We start from the raw sequence: 19,384 nt of genomic DNA on the forward strand, positions 1-19,384 counted from the left end.
GATAGCTAGAATCTCAGCTGCCATAAAGCAGGACAGGACTGCTGCTTACAATGGGGATCAGATAGGATCTGTGCAGCCACTAAGCACCCCAGAAACTCGTGTCCCTGCTGAGACACACATGCCTGATTATGTCTCTGCAACTTCCTGACAGACAAATACTGATTAAGCCACAGGCTGGTACAGGGAATTATGTCTCAGTCTCAGCACAGATACGGAGCTGTCGCTTCTGCCCGCTGGCACTACACAGGATTATTTTGTTACACGGGATTATCATGTTACACGGGATTATCATGTTACACGGGATTATCATGTTACACGGGATTATCATGTTACACGGAACATGTGTCTTGTATCCAACGTGTGACTCCAGGGCGAGTGTGAGTGCAGTGATAGGAATACAAGAGCAGGGCACACTTGTGTATATTAGAACATATGGGTGGAGGTGGGAGCTGCCATATTATTTACCTGCATGCGACACTATTGAAGGAATAACAAACAAGAGACAAGTGGCTGCTGTACACAAACACAAGCTCAGGGATACAAGGGACGAGCGGCAGCCAAGAGCTGTTTGTGTAAGGAGGTTTATTTACTCCTCTTTGTTTTGCTGACGTGGCCCCAGGGCCCTCACTCACACGCAGGTTCTCCCACGGCCGGGCGACTGCTGATGGGAAACCCTTTATTCTTCCAATGCCCCTTCCCTTTCCTCCAGCAGCCCCAGAGCAGGGACATTGTGTCCTTTAAAAATGATTTCTGCCTTTTCCTTCCATGAGAACCAGTAAATCCTGCCAATTCTTATGCCATTTATCATCAGCACCTTCCCACAGTGTCACTAATGAGAAACCCTATGGCAGCTCCAGTCATGCCGTAACCAAACTGGCCATTGTCTAATTGTAGCTACTACAATTCCCAGCATCCTCTGCCAGCCCAGGTTGGAGACAGACCCATATATTTGCCCCTATCTCCCTGAAATGGGGGTGCAAAGATTTGTGACATGGAAGTCATACAAGAAGTGACCAATGGGCACCCCCTGTTGAAGCTCATGAGGGGAGGAGGGATTATTTGCACACTTTTGGGCATCATTTTGTACCCATGAATAGCACTCAGGATTAAAATGGATCCCCCAATGCACCCAACTAAATCTTGTGCATTTTTCCCCTGCAACCACCAGCGCATTCTCTAATGGTAAGTGGGTGCACTGATAATTAAATATAATCTGGCTTTGGGGCGACACCTCACACCCCGACGCTGGCTGGAATCCAGTTCAATTCTGGGTGGTTCCTCTGCGCTGCTAAGCTTGCTGAAAGGGCGAGGTAGTTGCTGGATTGCTGTAAATCTTGCCCTGCTTTGTTCTAACACAGTTCCAGGCCAGCGTCTCACAGCATGAAAGCATTGAGTAATCGTAGGATTCAGTAGATTGTGTAATTATGTCATTAAAATGTTGTGGTTTTACTTTGCCTTTACTCTCCTCCTCTGCTGAGCGGCATTGCCCTGTGCATTCTCTGCCAAGTCTAATTGGGAACAGGAAGGAAGCAGATACAAGTTTCAGGCTAATGGGAAGCGATGAAAGGTCAGTGAGCAGAGATCCGACGCTGCTAAATGGTGATTAAAGAGTAAGCTCTTGGGACAAATGCATGGGCAATAGTTGTTTCGGGAATTGGTTCAGGAACTTACATTTCTGGCCATACTTGGGGGCCTACAGCCAATCAGAATGAGCCCTACAGTACCCCCTGGATGCCAGGGAAGTCACCCTGATGCCCAAGTATATAGAATGGCACCCACTATGGATGGGGCAGCTGGGGAGAATAAAAAGACTCATTAAGCCCACCCAAGGGGTTTCCATTGTGTTCAGAAACACCCGCTGCAGGGTCGTCGCACCACCCCGCAATCTCCGCGTTCCGATGAAAAACAGGGGCTGCAAGTGAGCAATTAGCAAGATGACGAGCTAATTAGCCAACCAGGAATGGCGTCCTCCGCGCGTCTTCACACACCTGGAAGGCGGGAAACAACAGCTGTGTCTGTTCTCAACGATTACGTGCGAGAGATTCGGCTGGAAAGCAGCAAAAGGCTTCGATTAAAGGGGAAGTACACTAAAGTACCCTTTTTTGCATAATGCGGGCAACAGCATTTGTGCACTTTCTGTTCTGCAGGGCACCTAACCAGAAACAACTTCCATGTTGGCTCAAAGTAAAGCATTAAAACTAAAAATTAAAATCAGGATTTTTTTTTTCCATTTCCCCCTTATCTATAACATTCCGAGAGTTAATCTTTACTTAACCTTTAAAGCTTATTTTTTTTTCCCCTGGTCTCCAATAAAACGCAAACACGTGGCTTGGGCACGCGGGGCGAGATGCCAGTTTAATCTACTGCTTTGTATTTCACTGTGCCCCGCAAACTGAAAACGGTTATTATGGTTATTATGTTCCCAGTTAAATACTTGGCCACACAGGTTGGGGTTTTACTGGGGGTTATTGTGCCAATCAGAAGCTAAGATTTAGGGAACATTTAGGGATGAGGCTAAGCAAGGGTAAGCAAATCAAAAACAAAAATCGAGAGTGACCTAGTGTTTAGTAGGAAAGCAGCCCAAATATTTCTTAAAAGTAAAAAAATCTTTATTAGGACATACATTAGCCTAACGCGTTTCGTGCCAAGGTGGCCACTTACTCATAGTCTCAGCAAGAGTAAGGGCTATAGCCACAGGCTGCATTGCCCATCTGGAACAGCTGCCCAATAGAAACAAAGTGCCGGTGGGAGGGAGCCCTTAAATGAAGGAAAGACTGTAAAAGTGGGTGCTAATTATTATGCCTGAACGGGGTCACTGGCACCTTTATATCCAGGAAAGAAACAGGACGCAGTGTTCCCAGCATTTCAATACAATGTATCACACGTCTCTTCTCTTCATCATTTATTTATGTCGAGCAGCTGCAAATCTGCGCTTTTTCCCAGCTAAAGAAAATCTACAAGTAAAATTTGGGAAGATAAAATGCGCTTTTTTTTTTTTTTTTTTTTAATATCCATCTGCCAAAAATGTGATTTGCAAGGCGGATTCAGGACTGATTCTGTATCACTTTGGGGACAGCAGGAAAAACACGCCTGCATTATTCATTAGGATATAAACAGATCATTTGGAGCGGCGAATAACGGGCCGGTGCTGTTCTGGAGCTTTTAGCGGTTAAGTGCCTGAAAAGGTCTTGTTAAACCACCCATGGTCTGAAATGGACTACAATAAAGAAGGCAGGCGGTTTAGAACTCCTGCATGCACTATGTGCCCATTCTGATATACAGACAAACCAATAGTTTATTATCCATAGAGTCTCTGCTGCACTTGCCAGTTTCAGGCCTATCCCTCACATAATGACCCGCATGTAGGTCAGGGTAGATAATCTCTTCAGAGGATCTCCGGAAGGGATATCTTTAAATAGTCCGTTACCGGACCCTAATCCGAGGCAAATGCAATTTGGGATCCCTCCTCCGCCGCTGCCTGAAATACAATTCTTAGCTTTGGGCAGATGGGATTTTATATTGTGATTAATTTGTATCTACTGCCAGTTTAATAAATCCAGCTGGTATAGACATGGGAACAGGACTGGCTCAAGGGCAAGGTAAACCTGTAAATGACTTATGTAACACAGCTTTTTCTATTTGATGGTAACCTACTCCCTGTCCCACAGACTAAGCAAGCATTTACATAATAACATTCTACTTTCACTATGTTTCCTCTGATATAAGTGCTCTCAGTCATGAGAGCACTTATATCATATACAAAACCAGGGATTACCTACTGAAGTCACTAAATTGAGTAACCAGTCATTTCTGTATTTACCCAATTTCTCTGCAGCTTTCCAGTGGGAAACGCCCTCCCGCTAACAAACGTCTGAAGTTCAAGGCAAAGCCCTAGGAAACAGAATCCTAAGAAAAATGAAGGTGGCCACACAGGTATAGATATTGTCATCTAAACCGACAAATGACACGGGGCAATCGTATGGCAGGATAAATACAGGGCCAATTCCATGTATAATACCCCAGAACACACAGCAGAATAAATACAGTGTCAATTCCATGTATAATACCCCAGAACACACAGCAGAATAAATACAGGGCCAATTCCATGTATAATACCCCAGAACACACAGCAGATAAATACAGAGCCAATTCCATGTATAATACCCCAGAACACACAGAAGATAAATACAGTGCCAATTCCATGTATAATACTCCAGAACACACAGCAGATAAATACAGTGCCAATTCCATGTATAATACCCCAGAACACACAGCAGATAAATACAGGGCCAATTCCATGTATAATACCCCAGAACCCACAGCAGATAAATACAGTGCCAATTCCATGTATAATACCCCAGAACCCACAGCAGATAAATACAGTGTCAATTCCATGTATAATACCCCAGAACCCACAGCAGATAAATACAGTGTCAATTCCATGTATAATACCCCAGAACCCACAGCAGATAAATACAGGGCCAATTCCATGTATAATACCCCAGAACCCACAGCAGATAAATACAGGGCCAATTCCATGTATAATACCCCAGAACACACAGCAGATAAATACAGTGCCAATTCCATGTATAATACCCCAGAACACACAGCAGGATAAATACAGGTCCAATTTCATGTATAATACCCCAGAACACACAGCAGATAAATACAGGGCCAATTCCATGTATAATACCCCAGAACACACAGCAGATAAATACAGGGCCAATTCCATGTATAATACCCCAGAACACACAGCAGATAAATACAGGGCCAATTCCATGTATAATACCCCAGAACACACAGCAGATAAATACAGTGCCAATTCCATGTATAATACCCCAGAACACACAGCAGGATAAATACAGGTCCAATTTCATGTATAATACCCCAGAACACACAGCAGATAAATACAGTGCTAATTCCATGTATAATACCCCAGAACACACAGCAGATAAATACAGGGCCAATTCCATGTATAATACCCCAGAACACACAGCAGTATAAATACAGTGCCAATTCCATGTATAATACCCCAGAACACACAGCAGATAAATACAGGGCCAATTCCATGTATAATACCCCAGAACACACAGCAGATAAATACAGAGCCAATTCCATGTATAATACCCCAGAACACACAGAAGATAAATACAGTGCCAATTCCATGTATAATACCCCAGAACACACAGCAGATAAATACAGTGCTAATTCCATGTATAATACCCCAGAACACACAGCAGATAAATACAGGGCCAATTCCATGTATAATACCCCAGAACACACAGCAGGATAAATACAGTGTCAATTCCATGTATAATACCCCAGAACACACAGCAGATAAATACAGGGCCAATTCCATGTATAATACCCCAGAACACACAGAAGATAAATACAGTGCCAATTCCATGTATAATACCCCAGAACACACAGCAGGATAAATACAGGTCCAATTTCATGTATAATACCCCAGAACACACACAGATAAATACAGGCCAATTCCATGTATAATACCCCAGAACACACAGCAGATAAATACAGGGCCAATTCCATGTATAATACCCCAGAACACACAGCAGATAAATACAGGGCCAATTCCATGTATAATACCCCAGAACACACAGCAGGATAAATACAGTGTCAATTCCATGTATAATACCCCAGAACACACAGCAGATAAATACAGGGCCAATTCCATGTATAATACCCCAGAACACACAGAGATAAATACAGTCCAATTCCATGTATAATACCCAGAACACACAGCAGATAAATACAGTGCCAATTCCATGTATAATACCCCAGAACACACAGCAGATAAATACAGGCAATTCCATGTATAATACCCAGAACACACAGCAGGATAAATACAGGTCCAATTTCATGTATAATACCCCAGAACACACAGCAGATAAATACAGGGCCAATTCCCTGTATAATACCCCAGAACACACAACAGATAAATACAGGCCAATTCCATGTATAATACCCCAGAACACACAGCAGATAAATACAGTGCCAATTCATGTATAATACCCCAGAACACACAGCAGATAAATACAGTGCCAATTCCATGTATAATACCCCAGAACACACAGCAGATAAATACAGTGCCAATTCCATGTATAATACCCAGAACACACAGCAGATAAATACAGTGTCAATTCCATGTATAATACCCCAGAACACACAGCAGATAAATACAGGGCCAATTCCATGTATAATACCCCAGAACACACAGCAGATAAATACAGACCAATTCCATGTATAATACCCCAGAAACACACAGCAGATAAATACAGGCCAATTCCATGTATAATACCCCAGAACACACAGCAGATAAATACAGTGCAATTCCATGTATAATACCCCAGAACACACAGCAGATAAATACAGTGCCAATTCCATGTATAATACCCCAGAACACACAGCAGATAAATACAGTGCCAATTCCATGTATAATACCCAGAACACACAGCAGATAAATACAGTGCCAATTCCATGTATAATACCCAGAACACACAGCAGATAAATACAGTACCAATTCCATGTATAATACCCCAGAACACACAGCAGATAAATACAGTGCCAATTCCATGTATAATACCCCAGAACACACAGCAGATAAATACAGTGCCAATTCCATGTATAATACCCCAGAACACACAGCAGATAAATACAGGTGCCAATTTCATGTATAATACCCCAGAACACACAGCAGATAAATACAGGGCCAATTCCATGTATAATACCCCAGAACACACAGCAGATAAATACAGGCCAATTCCATGTATAATACCCCAGAACACACAGCAGATAAATACAGTGCCAATTCCATGTATAATACCCCAGAACACACAGCAGATAAATACAGTGCCAATTCCATGTATAATACCCCAGAACACACAGCAGATAAATACAGTGCCAATTCCATGTATAATACCCAGAACACACAGCAGATAAATACAGTGTCAATTCCATGTATAATACCCCAGAACACACAGCAGATAAATACAGGCCAATTCCATGTATAATACCCCAGAACACACAGCAGATAAATACAGTGCCAATTCCATGTATAATACCCAGAACACACAGCAGATAAATACAGTCCAATTCCATGTATAATACCCCAGAACACACAGCAGATAAATACAGTGCCAATTCCATGTATAATACCCAGAACACACAGCAGATAAATACAGTGCCAATTCCATGTATAATACCCCAGAACACACAGCAGATAAATACAGTGCCAATTCATGTATAATACCCCAGAACACACAGCAGATAAATACAGTGCCAATTCCATGTATAATACCCAGAACACACAGCAGATAAATACAGTCCAATTCCATGTATAATACCCCAGAACACACAGCAGATAAATACAGTGCCAATTCCATGTATAATACCCCAGAACACACAGCAGATAAATACAGTGCCAATTCCATGTATAATACCCCAGAACACACAGCAGATAAATACAGTCCAATTCCATGTATAATACCCAGAACACACAGCAGATAAATACAGGGCCAATTCCATGTATAATACCCCAGAACACACAGCAGATAAATACAGGCCAATTCCATGTATAATACCCAGAACACACAGAGATAAATACAGTGCCAATTCCATGTATAATACCCAGAACACACAGACAGATAAATACAGTGCCTAATTCCATGTATAATACCCCAGAACACACAGCAGATAAATACAGTGCCAATTCCATGTATAATACCCAGAAACACACAGCAGATAAATACAGTGTCAATTCCATGTATAATACCCCAGAACACACAGCAGATAAATACAGGCCAATTCCATGTATAATACCCCAGAACCACAGCAGATAAATACAGTCCAATTCCATGTATAATACCCCAGAACACACAGCAGATAAATACAGTGACCAATTCCATGTATAATACCCCAGAACACACAGCAGAATAAATACAGTGCAATTCCATGTATAATACCCCAGAACACACAGCAGGATAAATACAGGTGCAATTCATGTATAATACCCCAGAACACACAGCAGATAAATACAGGTCCAATTTCATGTATAATACCCCAGAACACACAAGCAGATAAATACAGGCCAATTCCATGTATAATACCCCAGAACACACAGCAGATAAATACAGTGCCAATTCCATGTATAATACCCAGAACACACAGCAGATAAATACAGTGCCAATTCCATGTATAATACCCCAGAACACACAGCAGATAAATACAGTGCCAATTCCATGTATAATACCCCAGAACACACAGCAGATAAATACAGTGCCAATTCCATGTATAATACCCAGAACACACAGCAGATAAATACAGGGCCAATTCCATGTATAATGTCTCAGGTGGACCCGAGCCTTCATTAGAATTCACTCATGAGACTTTTAACCTGGGTCCCAGATACCCATACACTGCTCAGTATAAGATACTGTATCAAATAAAAATACATTTCTGCATAAAAATCCCCTTTTAAATGGAATGTTTGCTGTAAAATAAACAACTTTTCCACATGGTTGTGATTGATTTATTCCTGATTTGTATCAACTTCTGTAACCCACTGTCTCACTGTCAGCCTGAGACAAACAAAAGTTCTGCCCCGCATCTGACACGGACAAGAGGTTACATTTCTGCATTGAAACATTATGGCAAACTGATGTGTTCGGCTGTTTCTTATATACCGCTCACCTACAGCAGGATACACGCATGACTATGTACTGGTCATCTCTTCAGTCTAATTCCTTAAATATCGCACTGTGATGTATGAGCAAATATCAGGAGGCCTTGCAGGGAAGAACAATAAGGAAGAACAGTACAGAAGTCTGAGACAGAGACATTACAACAAGATGGGGCCACAGAGTAAAACAGAAGGAGCAGAACAATTTGCACACAGAGGGAATGATGGAGACAATGGGCAAGGTAGGAGGCAATGGACACAGTGTGGGAAGATAAAGATAGTGGGACATGATGGGACCCGAGCAGGGCAAAATGGAGTAAGGAGAGGTAGATGGAAACAGTAGGCAGTGATGGATGGAGGAGAAGATGGACAAAGTAAAAGATGAAAAACATGGTAGAAGACAGTAGACATGGTAGAAGAGGATAGATAGGGATAGTAGAAGAAGATAGGGATAGTAGGACATTATGGGGAAAATGGAGACAGTAGGTCAAGAGGGAGACAGTTGGAGAAGATGGAGACAGGAGGAGAGTAGGAGTATAAACAAGAGTAGAAGACAATGGAGAAGGAAACAATAGGTACAGTAAGACAATATGGGAACACAGCAAGCCAAAAAGAAGACTATTTATGTTGATAGAGAAAGTTGGAGACAATTGACATGGTAGGAGAAAATAGGGACAGTAAGAACACAGCAAGTGTAGATGGAGACAGAAGGTGATTATGGAGACAGTGAACACAGAAGAAGAAGGACACAGTAGCAGCAATGGGTCAGTAAGACAATATGGTGACACTTGGAGAAGATCGAGGTAGATGGTGACAGTAGGAAGGATATATACACAAATTAACAATCTTTTATTCAATAAACTTTCTGTTCTGGTGGAAGAACACACACATGAGAACAGCGAGGGCATTACTATCCATCTCCCACCCAGTCTATCCTTGTTTTTCATATCTGGGGAACACACTGATCTCAGAGAGCCTTGGAATGGCCCTGCTATAAATCTCAGCACAGAGAAGGTCTTTAGGCAGAATAGAACCAGGAGGGGACTTAAATTCGGCATCCTAAGCACAATATCATTCATCAGCTACTGCATTAAGGCTCAGAGGTCTGACTGGCAGCTGTCAATGGACTACAACTCCCAGAATCCTTCTCAACATGGGCAAAATGTTTCTTTGGCTAATGATTCATAGCTGGTTGGAGAGCTCTTGTACAACAGCAGATAACAGGATGATACTTGGGGCAATTAACCTACCAGGCACCAGTTATTTCCGATCTACAGGTGCAGCTGTTGACCAAGGACATAAATATATGTAATTAGCCCCCCACTCACTGTTATTTCCATTGTGTAAATGATGATGTACAGGCCTTGTCCCAGCACAATACCCCCCCCCAACCCTGACGCACGGAGCCGACAGCTGCCACTTCTTCAATATTTAATGTGGGATATGTTCTGCCGTGAGCACTAAAGCGGGATTATGTCCGTGACAAAAACAAATTATCCCTGCGCTAACAGCAACCAGGAACCCTTCATTGTTTCTACAAAACAGTAGCACCCAATCCAAAGTGCAGGATGGAGACAGTAAGATAAGATGGGAGACAGCTGAGCAAGATGGGAGACAGCAGGGCAAGATGGGAGACAGCAGGGCAAGATGGGAGACAGCAGGGCAAGATGGGAGACAGCAGGGCAAGATGGGAGACAGCAGGGCAAGATGGGAGACAGCAGGGCATGATGGGAGACAGCAGGGCATGATGGGAGACAGCAGGGCAAGATGGGAGACAGCAGGGCAAGATGGGAGACAGCAGGGCATGATGGGAGACAGCAGGGCATGATGGGAGACAGCAGGGCATGATGGAAACAGCAGGGCATGATGGAAACAGCAGGGCGACAGCAGGGCATGACGGAGACAGCAGGGCATGATGGAAACAGCAGGGCATGACGGAGACAGCAGGGCATGATGGAAACAGCAGGGCATGATGGAAACAGCAGGGCGACAGCAGGGCATGACGGAGACAGCAGGGCATGACGGAGACAGCAGGGCATGACGGAGACAGCAGGGCATGACGGAGACAGCAGGGCATGACGGAGACAGCAGGGCATGACGGAGACAGCAGGGCATGACGGAGACAGCAGGGCATGGCGGAGACAGCAGGGCATGACGGAGACAGCAGGGCATGACAGAGACAGCAGGGCATGACGGAGACAGCAGGGCATGACGGAGACAGCAGGGCATGACGGAGACAGTAGGACATGGCGGAGACAGTAGGTCATGATGGAGACAGCAGGGCATGATGGAGACAGTAGGGCAAGATGGAGACAGTAGGGCAAGATGGAGACAGTAGGGCAAGATGGAGACAGTAGGGCAAGATGGAGACAGTAGGGCAAGATGGAGAGAGTGAGTATCTAATGGAAGAATGAATAACTAGCATATAAAACATATAACACATATAACACGGCTGCCATTGGGAGCACAGTAGACAGAGGCAAGTGCAGTTTCCCACGCAATTGCCTTTAGGGCAATAAACCTTCTCCTAAGGGAACAGCACAGAACTGGGAAGAGACGTCCCATAAATCATGTCAGTGCCCAGCGTCTGATGAGGTTCAAGCACTGAGAATATGTAACGAGAATTGGCAAAGCCATAAACATCACACACACACACAACACTGTCAATCTCCCCTTTAACTGTCAGTGTTGCCTCTGCCTGAACTGGTTACCAGAGTGACTGCGTCAGGAAGCTCTATCGCAAACACTGAATATTCCACTGGCTCCTGAGGGACTGACGCGTTTCCAAGCGACAATCTCCTGAGCTGCAACTGCACTTACTTAATTTCAGCATTTGAGGTTAATCAGCTACTTAAAGGGAAACTGCACCCAACTACTGTCTTCTGCTATAGATACACTTGTGGTTGCATACTTACATACATATATACATATACATATAATATATATATATATATACACACACAGTCCCAGAACTTGCTTTATTTACCCTTAGGTGAGCTGTGCCTGGTCACTAAATGATCTCTCACAGGATAGGAATGTCAGTAATGTTGTGCAGAGGAACCTGTGAGTAGGGCTGGTACTTGGGGAGTGATTCCCAAAGCAAAACCAGTCTATGTTCTGTTGTGAAACTCAATAAACCTCATTCTATTGGAAATAGCCTTATCTTTGAGCTTTGCTTTACGTATAACAAGATCATAGCAGTAAAATTAGCAACAGGACTAACCAATACAAAGAGAAGAGCCATAAAAGAGAGAAATGGCCTTTTTCTGGTTGTCGCTCGGGGAGGACCAACAGGTCGGACGTGTTTGGAGCAGAAGGAATACCAGTAGGGTGAGGTGCAATGTGTATAAATGCAAGAAAAAAGGCCCAGCCTGAAACACCAATAAGGGAAACACTCAGGCCTTAAAGGTGAAGTTAACCTTAAACAATCATTTTAGTAGAAGGTATGTTTTGTAGTGAGGTGTTCCATGATAGTAACCGATTTGCACATCAATAGCAGTGACTTACAATACTCATCAAAAACATCTCATAATTTTATATTGCACCAGCATAGGAAGGGGTTCTTTACTGTAAGGACAGTCAGGTTATGGGATTCCCTACCAAGAGAGGGGAATGAGTGATTCATTGGTGGGGAGGAAAGGAGATTTCACCATCAGCATAGGAAGGGGTTCTTTACTGTAAGGACAGTCAGGTTATGGGATTTCCTACCAAGAGAGGGGAATGAGTGATTCATTGGTGGGGAGGAAAGGAGATCTCACCATCAGCATAGGAAGGGGATCTTTACTGTAAGGACAGTCAGGTTATGGGATTCCCTACCAAGAGAGGAGGAATGAGTGATTCATTGGTGGGGAGGAAAGGAGATCTCACCATCAGCATAGGAAGGGGTTCTTTACTGTAAGGACAGTCAGGTTATGGGATTCCCTACCAAGAGAGGGGGAATGAGAGATTCATTGGTGGGGAGGAAAGGAGATTTCACCATCAGCATAGGAAGGGGTTCTTTACTGTAAGGACAGTCAGGTTATGGGATTCCCTACCAAGAGAGGGGAATGAGTGATTCATTGTGGGGAGGAAAGGAGATCTCACCATCAGCATAGGAAGGGGTTCTTTACTGTAAGGACAGTCAGGTTATGGGATTCCCTACCAAGAGAGGGGAATGAGTGATTCATTGGTGGGGAGGAAAGGAGATCTCACCATCAGCATAGGAAGGGGTTCTTTACTGTAAGGAAAGTCAGGTTATGGGATTCCCTACCAAGAGAGGGGAATGAGTGATTCATTGGTGGGGAGGAAAGGAGATCTCACCATCAGCATAGGAAGGGGATCTTTACTGTAAGGACAGTCAGGTTATGGGATTCCCTACCAAGAGAGGAGGAATGAGTGATTCATTGGTGGGGAGGAAAGGAGATCTCACCATCAGCATAGGAAGGGGTTCTTTACTGTAAGGACAGTCAGGTTATGGGATTCCCTACCAAGAGAGGGGGAATGAGAGATTCATTGGTGGGAGGAAGGAGATTTCACCATCAGCATAGGAAGGGGTTCTTTACTGTAAGGACAGTCAGGTTATGGGATTCCCTACCAAGAGAGGGGAATGAGTGATTCATTGGTGGGGAGGAAAGGAGATCTCACCATCAGCATAGGAAGGGGTTCTTTACTGTAAGGACAGTCAGGTTATGGGATTCCCTACCAAGAGAGGGGGAATGAGTGATTCATTGGTGGGGAGGAAAGGAGATTTCACCATCAGCATAGGAAGGGGTTCTTTGGTGTCAGTCAGTGATTCATTGGTGGGGGAGAAAAAGGGCATATATAATGATTTTGCTGTTTAACACCAATTAAGAGTTAATGAGGGGAGTCTTATCTTGGGGGCCTCGGGTGCACGAGTGCAAGCTTTGGTGTCCGTCTCCGAGCTGTAAAGCGTCACAGAGCACATGGCACTTATCTCTGCTGTGACTAAGCCACGGGCTACGAGCCGATGACAGCAATGAGTCACACTGGTATCACCCCCCGTACAGCAAATGAGAGATTCCTCCCCCATAAGGAATGAACCATATATATTGGTAATGTGGGGTTACACACCCGTCCCTTTAACAATTAGACACTAATTAATAAACGAGTCCTTTCCCTATAATAAAACAACCAGAAGGAATACGGTTTTATGCCTGTAATGATTTTAACCCCTAATCCCCTGCCCACTAGCAATGTGGCCCCAAGAAGGGGTGTCGCCCCTCAAAAATGAAAGGGCCACTGGCACCAAAGATCAAAATAATTCAATAATTAAATATCATTAAAACCTCATAACCTGCACCAGAAAAATCTTTTCTTCAATGCTAAACTTTGCAGTTTTCACGGTCTGCGGGGTTCGGCCATCTTTTATCATGTGACTATATTAAGCCACGCCCCTCTATTTCAAGTGGGGGGGAAAAAACGCCTAGTTTTTAGAAAACTAACCTTATGTTTATACTGTTCTATAAAAATAAATCAGAGATTTAAAAAAACAAAAATAAAAAAACACATTTAGGGCGTTTCCATTCCCTTAAAGGATTCCCTGCAACTGTAACTCCCTGCAGCTCATGGGCTTATTTAGCACCGAAGGAAAGATTCACGGAACAAAAACATTGATATAGAAAGTAGCAATTCCCGGCATAGACACAATAAGATGATGCCCCAGGAAGTCAAAGGGTTAAAGCTCGAAAATCCAGTTTGCACCCGGTTAAAGGGATGCGACTACTGAAGGTTTTTCTCAGCGAGGATCAGCGACCCGGCTTATCGGCTTTATTTACTCGGAACCCTTGAAACTTTCCGCTTATTTTACTTGCCACAATATTTACAGGACGTGAAACTGTAACAATTGGAGCCGGGAAGCCCTTGAACCCAACGACTTCTGCTACTTTGTATCCAGGGAACAGGAAGAGCTCAGAACTCTGTATAATCAATGTGTGATGGACAAGGTTTTATTTTTGGGTTTATATGCCCTTTAATAAGGTACATCGGAGGAGCAGCAGGAAATTCAGGAAGAAGCTCAGAAAATAATTTTGGGTTTGGATAAACCAGTTTACTGATTTCCTTTCACTTTCTGTTTTATATAAATAGGCTCTCAGAGAATGCTGGGAAATGTAGTTTGATTTGCTTATCTATCCTCATTGCCAAGTCCCAGTTAAATTACACTTGAAAGACATAAGCGATCATTTGCAGCCACAACCGACGGTGCAGTCGCACATAAAACAGACGCAGTCCAATAGTTGTGATTGGCTCCCGTGCGTCTGTCCCGCCTCCTGTTCCAAAAGGGAACCCTGGATCCATCTGCTTCCCTAAGTCTCACGGCAGAGCCACCCCCAGTGTAGCCTGTGCCATAGGAAGCCATGTGCTCTATTCAGTGCAACAGTAACACAGACAGTATGTTTAGATTAAAGGGGAAGCAAAAGCAACATTTTGGATCTGACATAACAAAGCGTCATTAATGCGTTACCGTCTTCCCGTAATTGTAGCGCTACAAATGCAATTAGCTCCCACTTCATTAAAGGCAAACAACTGGTTAAATTCGGAAAAGCGGAGGGAATGGGGGAGCCGGGTTTCCTGCCATTGTTTTGTGCCGGGCCTTGTGTGAACTGACGGTTTATTGGGTTGGAGTGTTAACCCTTTCGTGACTATGTGGATAGAGAATATACGGTATGTTTATATATAATAGTAATAATAAAGTAACAATCCTGCAGTATATGGATATAGCCACACGGGGAGCTGTTGCATAGTGGACAATATAACAAGGTCCATTTCTAATGCTCATTACGGAGTCAATACTGTTAGATGACAGTTAGTTGCACTTGTAACAAGAAGCCAAATGTGCCCCACGGCATGAGAACTGGCAGTTTGGACGGAGGAACAGGAACAGACAAGCAAATTAATAGAGGGGATGAGACTGAAAGTGCTGGGGGGGGGGAGCTGATCAGTATAAAACGAGAACGTTTGTTGCCAAACACAACAGAATCTGTCTGATCTGCAACTGGTGGGGCAACACAGGCTCATCTCATCTGGCCCCCGGGCCAACAACTGGATCATTAGTAGCCTTGTCCCCAACCCAGAGATACAATGTCACCCCCGTAGAACCCAGTCCCATTATGACCCAACTTGTGCAAGAGAAATACGATGCCCCAATCACAAGCTTCAGAGCACAACACTGATAGATTGCAAGCCTTTGAGCTTCAAACTCAACCCCCAAAACACAATGTCTTTTCCTTCCTTATTGCCCGACCCCAACAGCCCCACAGAGCAATGAGCTGAATGATACACCACTATATTGTTACCACTATAACAAGCACCAGCCGAGGGCCCCATGGGTACTGCAGAAATAAAACTCCCAGCAACCTGATGACAGCGGAGTTGTGTGGGATGCTGGGAGTTATAGTACAAAGGAAATTGGAGGGGGCAGAACCCCCATTCTCTATAGAGAATAATGATGTAAACACAGGAGAGCAGCCTCAGAGCCAACCAGAGATCCTTCTGCATCAATTCATTTGTATAACTCCCTGCTCCCTCTCCTACACTCCATACACCACATGTATAACTCCCTGCTCCCTCACTCCATACACCACATGTATAACTCCCTGCTCCCTCACTCCATACACCACATGTATAACTCCCTGCTCCCTCACTCCATACACCACATGTATAACTCCCTGCTCCCTCTACTACACTCCATACACTACATGTAAAACTCCCTGCTCCCTCACACCATACACATGTGTAACTCCCTGCTCCCTCTCCCACACTCTATACACCACATGTTTAATTCCCTGCTCCCTCACTCCATACACATGTATAACTCCCTGCTCCCTCTACTACACTCCATACACTACATGTATAACTCCCTGCTCCCTCACACCATACACTACATGTATAACTCCCTCTTCCTCTCCTACACTCCATACACCACATGTGTAACTCCCTGCTCCCTCACTCCATACACCACATGTATAACTCCCTGCTCTCTCACTCCATACATGTATAACTCCCTGCTCCCTCACTCCATACACCACATGTATAACTCCCTGCTCTCTCACTCCATACACCACATGAACAACTCCCTGCTCCCTCTCCTACACTCCATACACCACATGAACAACTCCCTGCTCCCTCTCCTACACTCCATACACCGCATGTATTACACACAGCAGCACATATACCATTACACACATATAGATATTTCTCTAGACATACAGAGAGAGAGAGAGGGTAAGAGACAGGAATATAGAGAGATCCACTGACACCTGATTAGAACAAACACTGTCACCTTCCCCCACCCTCCCCTGTTTCTCCCCCTGAGCATCACTCACCTGGGGCCCCAAGGGCCACCAGACACATCAGTAGAGAGCAGCATAGGATGGGCCCCAGCAGGGCTTCAATCAGGGCCCCTGCAACTCGGGGAGCCCCCATCCCTTCAGGCTGATACGGGGAGACACTGCAGCATGTCTGACACTGAGAGAGGAGAGCGCGGTCACTGGAGGAGGAGGAGGAGCCGCGCACTGGCACAGAGAGAGAGGGACGCGCGCAACTGGAGCGCGGAAGGCAGGGACACGCCCACACAGAAAGGGAGGGGCTTTAGGTTTATACCAGTGGCCACTTCTTGTAGATTGTAAGCTCTACAGGCCAGGGACCTCCTTTAATCCACGTATATTATTACTTATTTACTACTATTTATTATTATTTTTGCTATTATTATTAGTATTAGAAGTAATATTATAAGTAATGTTGTTATTATAACTATTATTATTATTAGTATTAGACTGGCAGTATAGTTTACTGGACCCTTCCAATAAAGGCGCTAGGGGATCCAATTAGAACAGCAGAGAGTTGAGGCGTCAGTGAATGCAGTATGGCAGCTCCCTTTGAATAAATCCAATTATGCAGATAGAAAAGGATTAATAAAAAACCCCACTAGGATTTAGTTAATGTGAGCGCTATGGCAACACCCGTGTGGGCACCGAAGTGGCAACATTAGATATTTATCTTTTATTCGATGTTCTGTGCCCTGAGTAGCCCATAGTATGACACAGGCATTAAAGGCAAAGTTTACCCTAGTATGTACCATGTTGGGCTGACACATATATACAATGTTGGGGTGAGAGGCTCATATATACAATGTTGGGGTGATGCAGGTTCATATATACAATGTTGGGGTGACACAGGCTCATATATACAATGTTGGGGTGAGAGGCTCATATATACAATGTTGGGGTGATGCAGGCTCATATATACCATGTTGGGGTGACACAGGCTCATATATACAATGTTGGGGAGATGCAGGCTCATATATACAATGTTGGGGTGAGGCAGGATCATATATACAATGTTGGGGTGACACAGGCTCATATATACAATGTTGGGGTGACACAGGCTCATATATACAATGTTGGGGTGATGCAGGCTCATATATACAATGTTGGGGTGATGCAGGCTCATATATACAATGTTGGGGTGATGCAGGCTCATATATACAATGTTGGGGTGATGCAGGCTCATATATACAATGTTGGGGTGACGCAGGCTCATATATACAATGTTGGGGTGACGCAGGCTCATATATACAATGTTGGGGTGATGCAGGCTCATATATACAATGTTGGAGTGATGCAGGCTCATATATACAATGTTGGGGTGACGCAGGCTCATATATACAATGTTGGGGTGACGCAGGCTCATATATACAATGTTGGGGTGATGCAGGCTCATATATACAATGTTGGAGTGATGCAGGCTCATATATACAATGTTGGGGTGAGAGGCTCATATATACAATGTTGGGGTGACACAGGCTCATATATACGATGTTGGGGTGATGCAGGCTCATATATACAATGTTGGGGTGACGCAGGCTCATATATACAATGTTGGGGTGATGCAGGCTCATATATACAATGTTGGAGTGATGCAGGCTCATATATACAATGTTGGGGTGAGAGGCTCATATATACAATGTTGGGGTGACACAGGCTCATATATACGATGTTGGGGTGATGCAGGCTCATATATACAATGTTGGGGTGACGCAGGCTCATATATACAATGTTGGGGTGACGCAGGCTCATATATACAATGTTGGGGTGACGCAGGCTCATATATACAATGTTGGGGTGATGCAGGCTCATATATACAATGTTGGGGTGACACAGGCTCATATATACAATTTTGGGCTGACACAGGCTCATATATACAATGTTGGGGTGATGCAGGCTCAAATATACAATGTTGGGGTGAGAGGCTCATATATACAATGTTGGGGTGACGCAGGCTCATATATACAATGTTGGGGTGACACAGGCTCATATATACAATGTTGGGGAGATGCAGGCTCATATATACAATGTTGGGGTGAGGCAGGCTCATAGAACACAATTTATTTCACTGCATAATGAATATTATACAAGGCACATCACTGTGGCTTGGTTGTGTATCGCCCCCTGGTGGGAGTTAATTACTATACAGTGTAACTCAGGGCTGCGAGTGGCACTGAAACAGGTGCAATTTCTTAGGAATTTCCTTATTTTTTTCCTTATTTTATGAACACATTCAGCTCTGAGCTCTATTCCTTTTATTCTTACAGGTCACTTATAACCCACCATTCCCAGTCCAGCTCAGTCCAGCCCAGTAAGGGGAACTCCCCCTGTGACTCACAAATGTGTCTTATACTAACACTGTCAT

General features: G+C 44.1%; 1 protein-coding gene across 1 annotated transcript in view; it reads right to left on the bottom strand.

Moving 5' to 3' along the window:
* npdc1.1.L (neural proliferation, differentiation and control, 1, gene 1 L homeolog) overlaps positions 1-19,384 on the bottom strand; it is a 39,143-nt gene extending 19,759 nt beyond the window's left edge. The window contains exons 1-2 of the mRNA XM_041572891.1: positions 19,377-19,384; positions 17,020-17,282 (exon numbers count right to left, since the gene is read on the bottom strand). Of these exons, the coding sequence (XP_041428825.1) occupies positions 17,020-17,282; positions 19,377-19,384 (271 nt within the window). The remainder of the gene's footprint in view (positions 1-17,019; positions 17,283-19,376) is intronic.

This window comes from Xenopus laevis, chromosome 8L, assembly GCF_017654675.1.
Source record: "Xenopus laevis strain J_2021 chromosome 8L, Xenopus_laevis_v10.1, whole genome shotgun sequence".
NCBI classification, from domain to species: Eukaryota; Metazoa; Chordata; class Amphibia; order Anura; family Pipidae; genus Xenopus; species Xenopus laevis.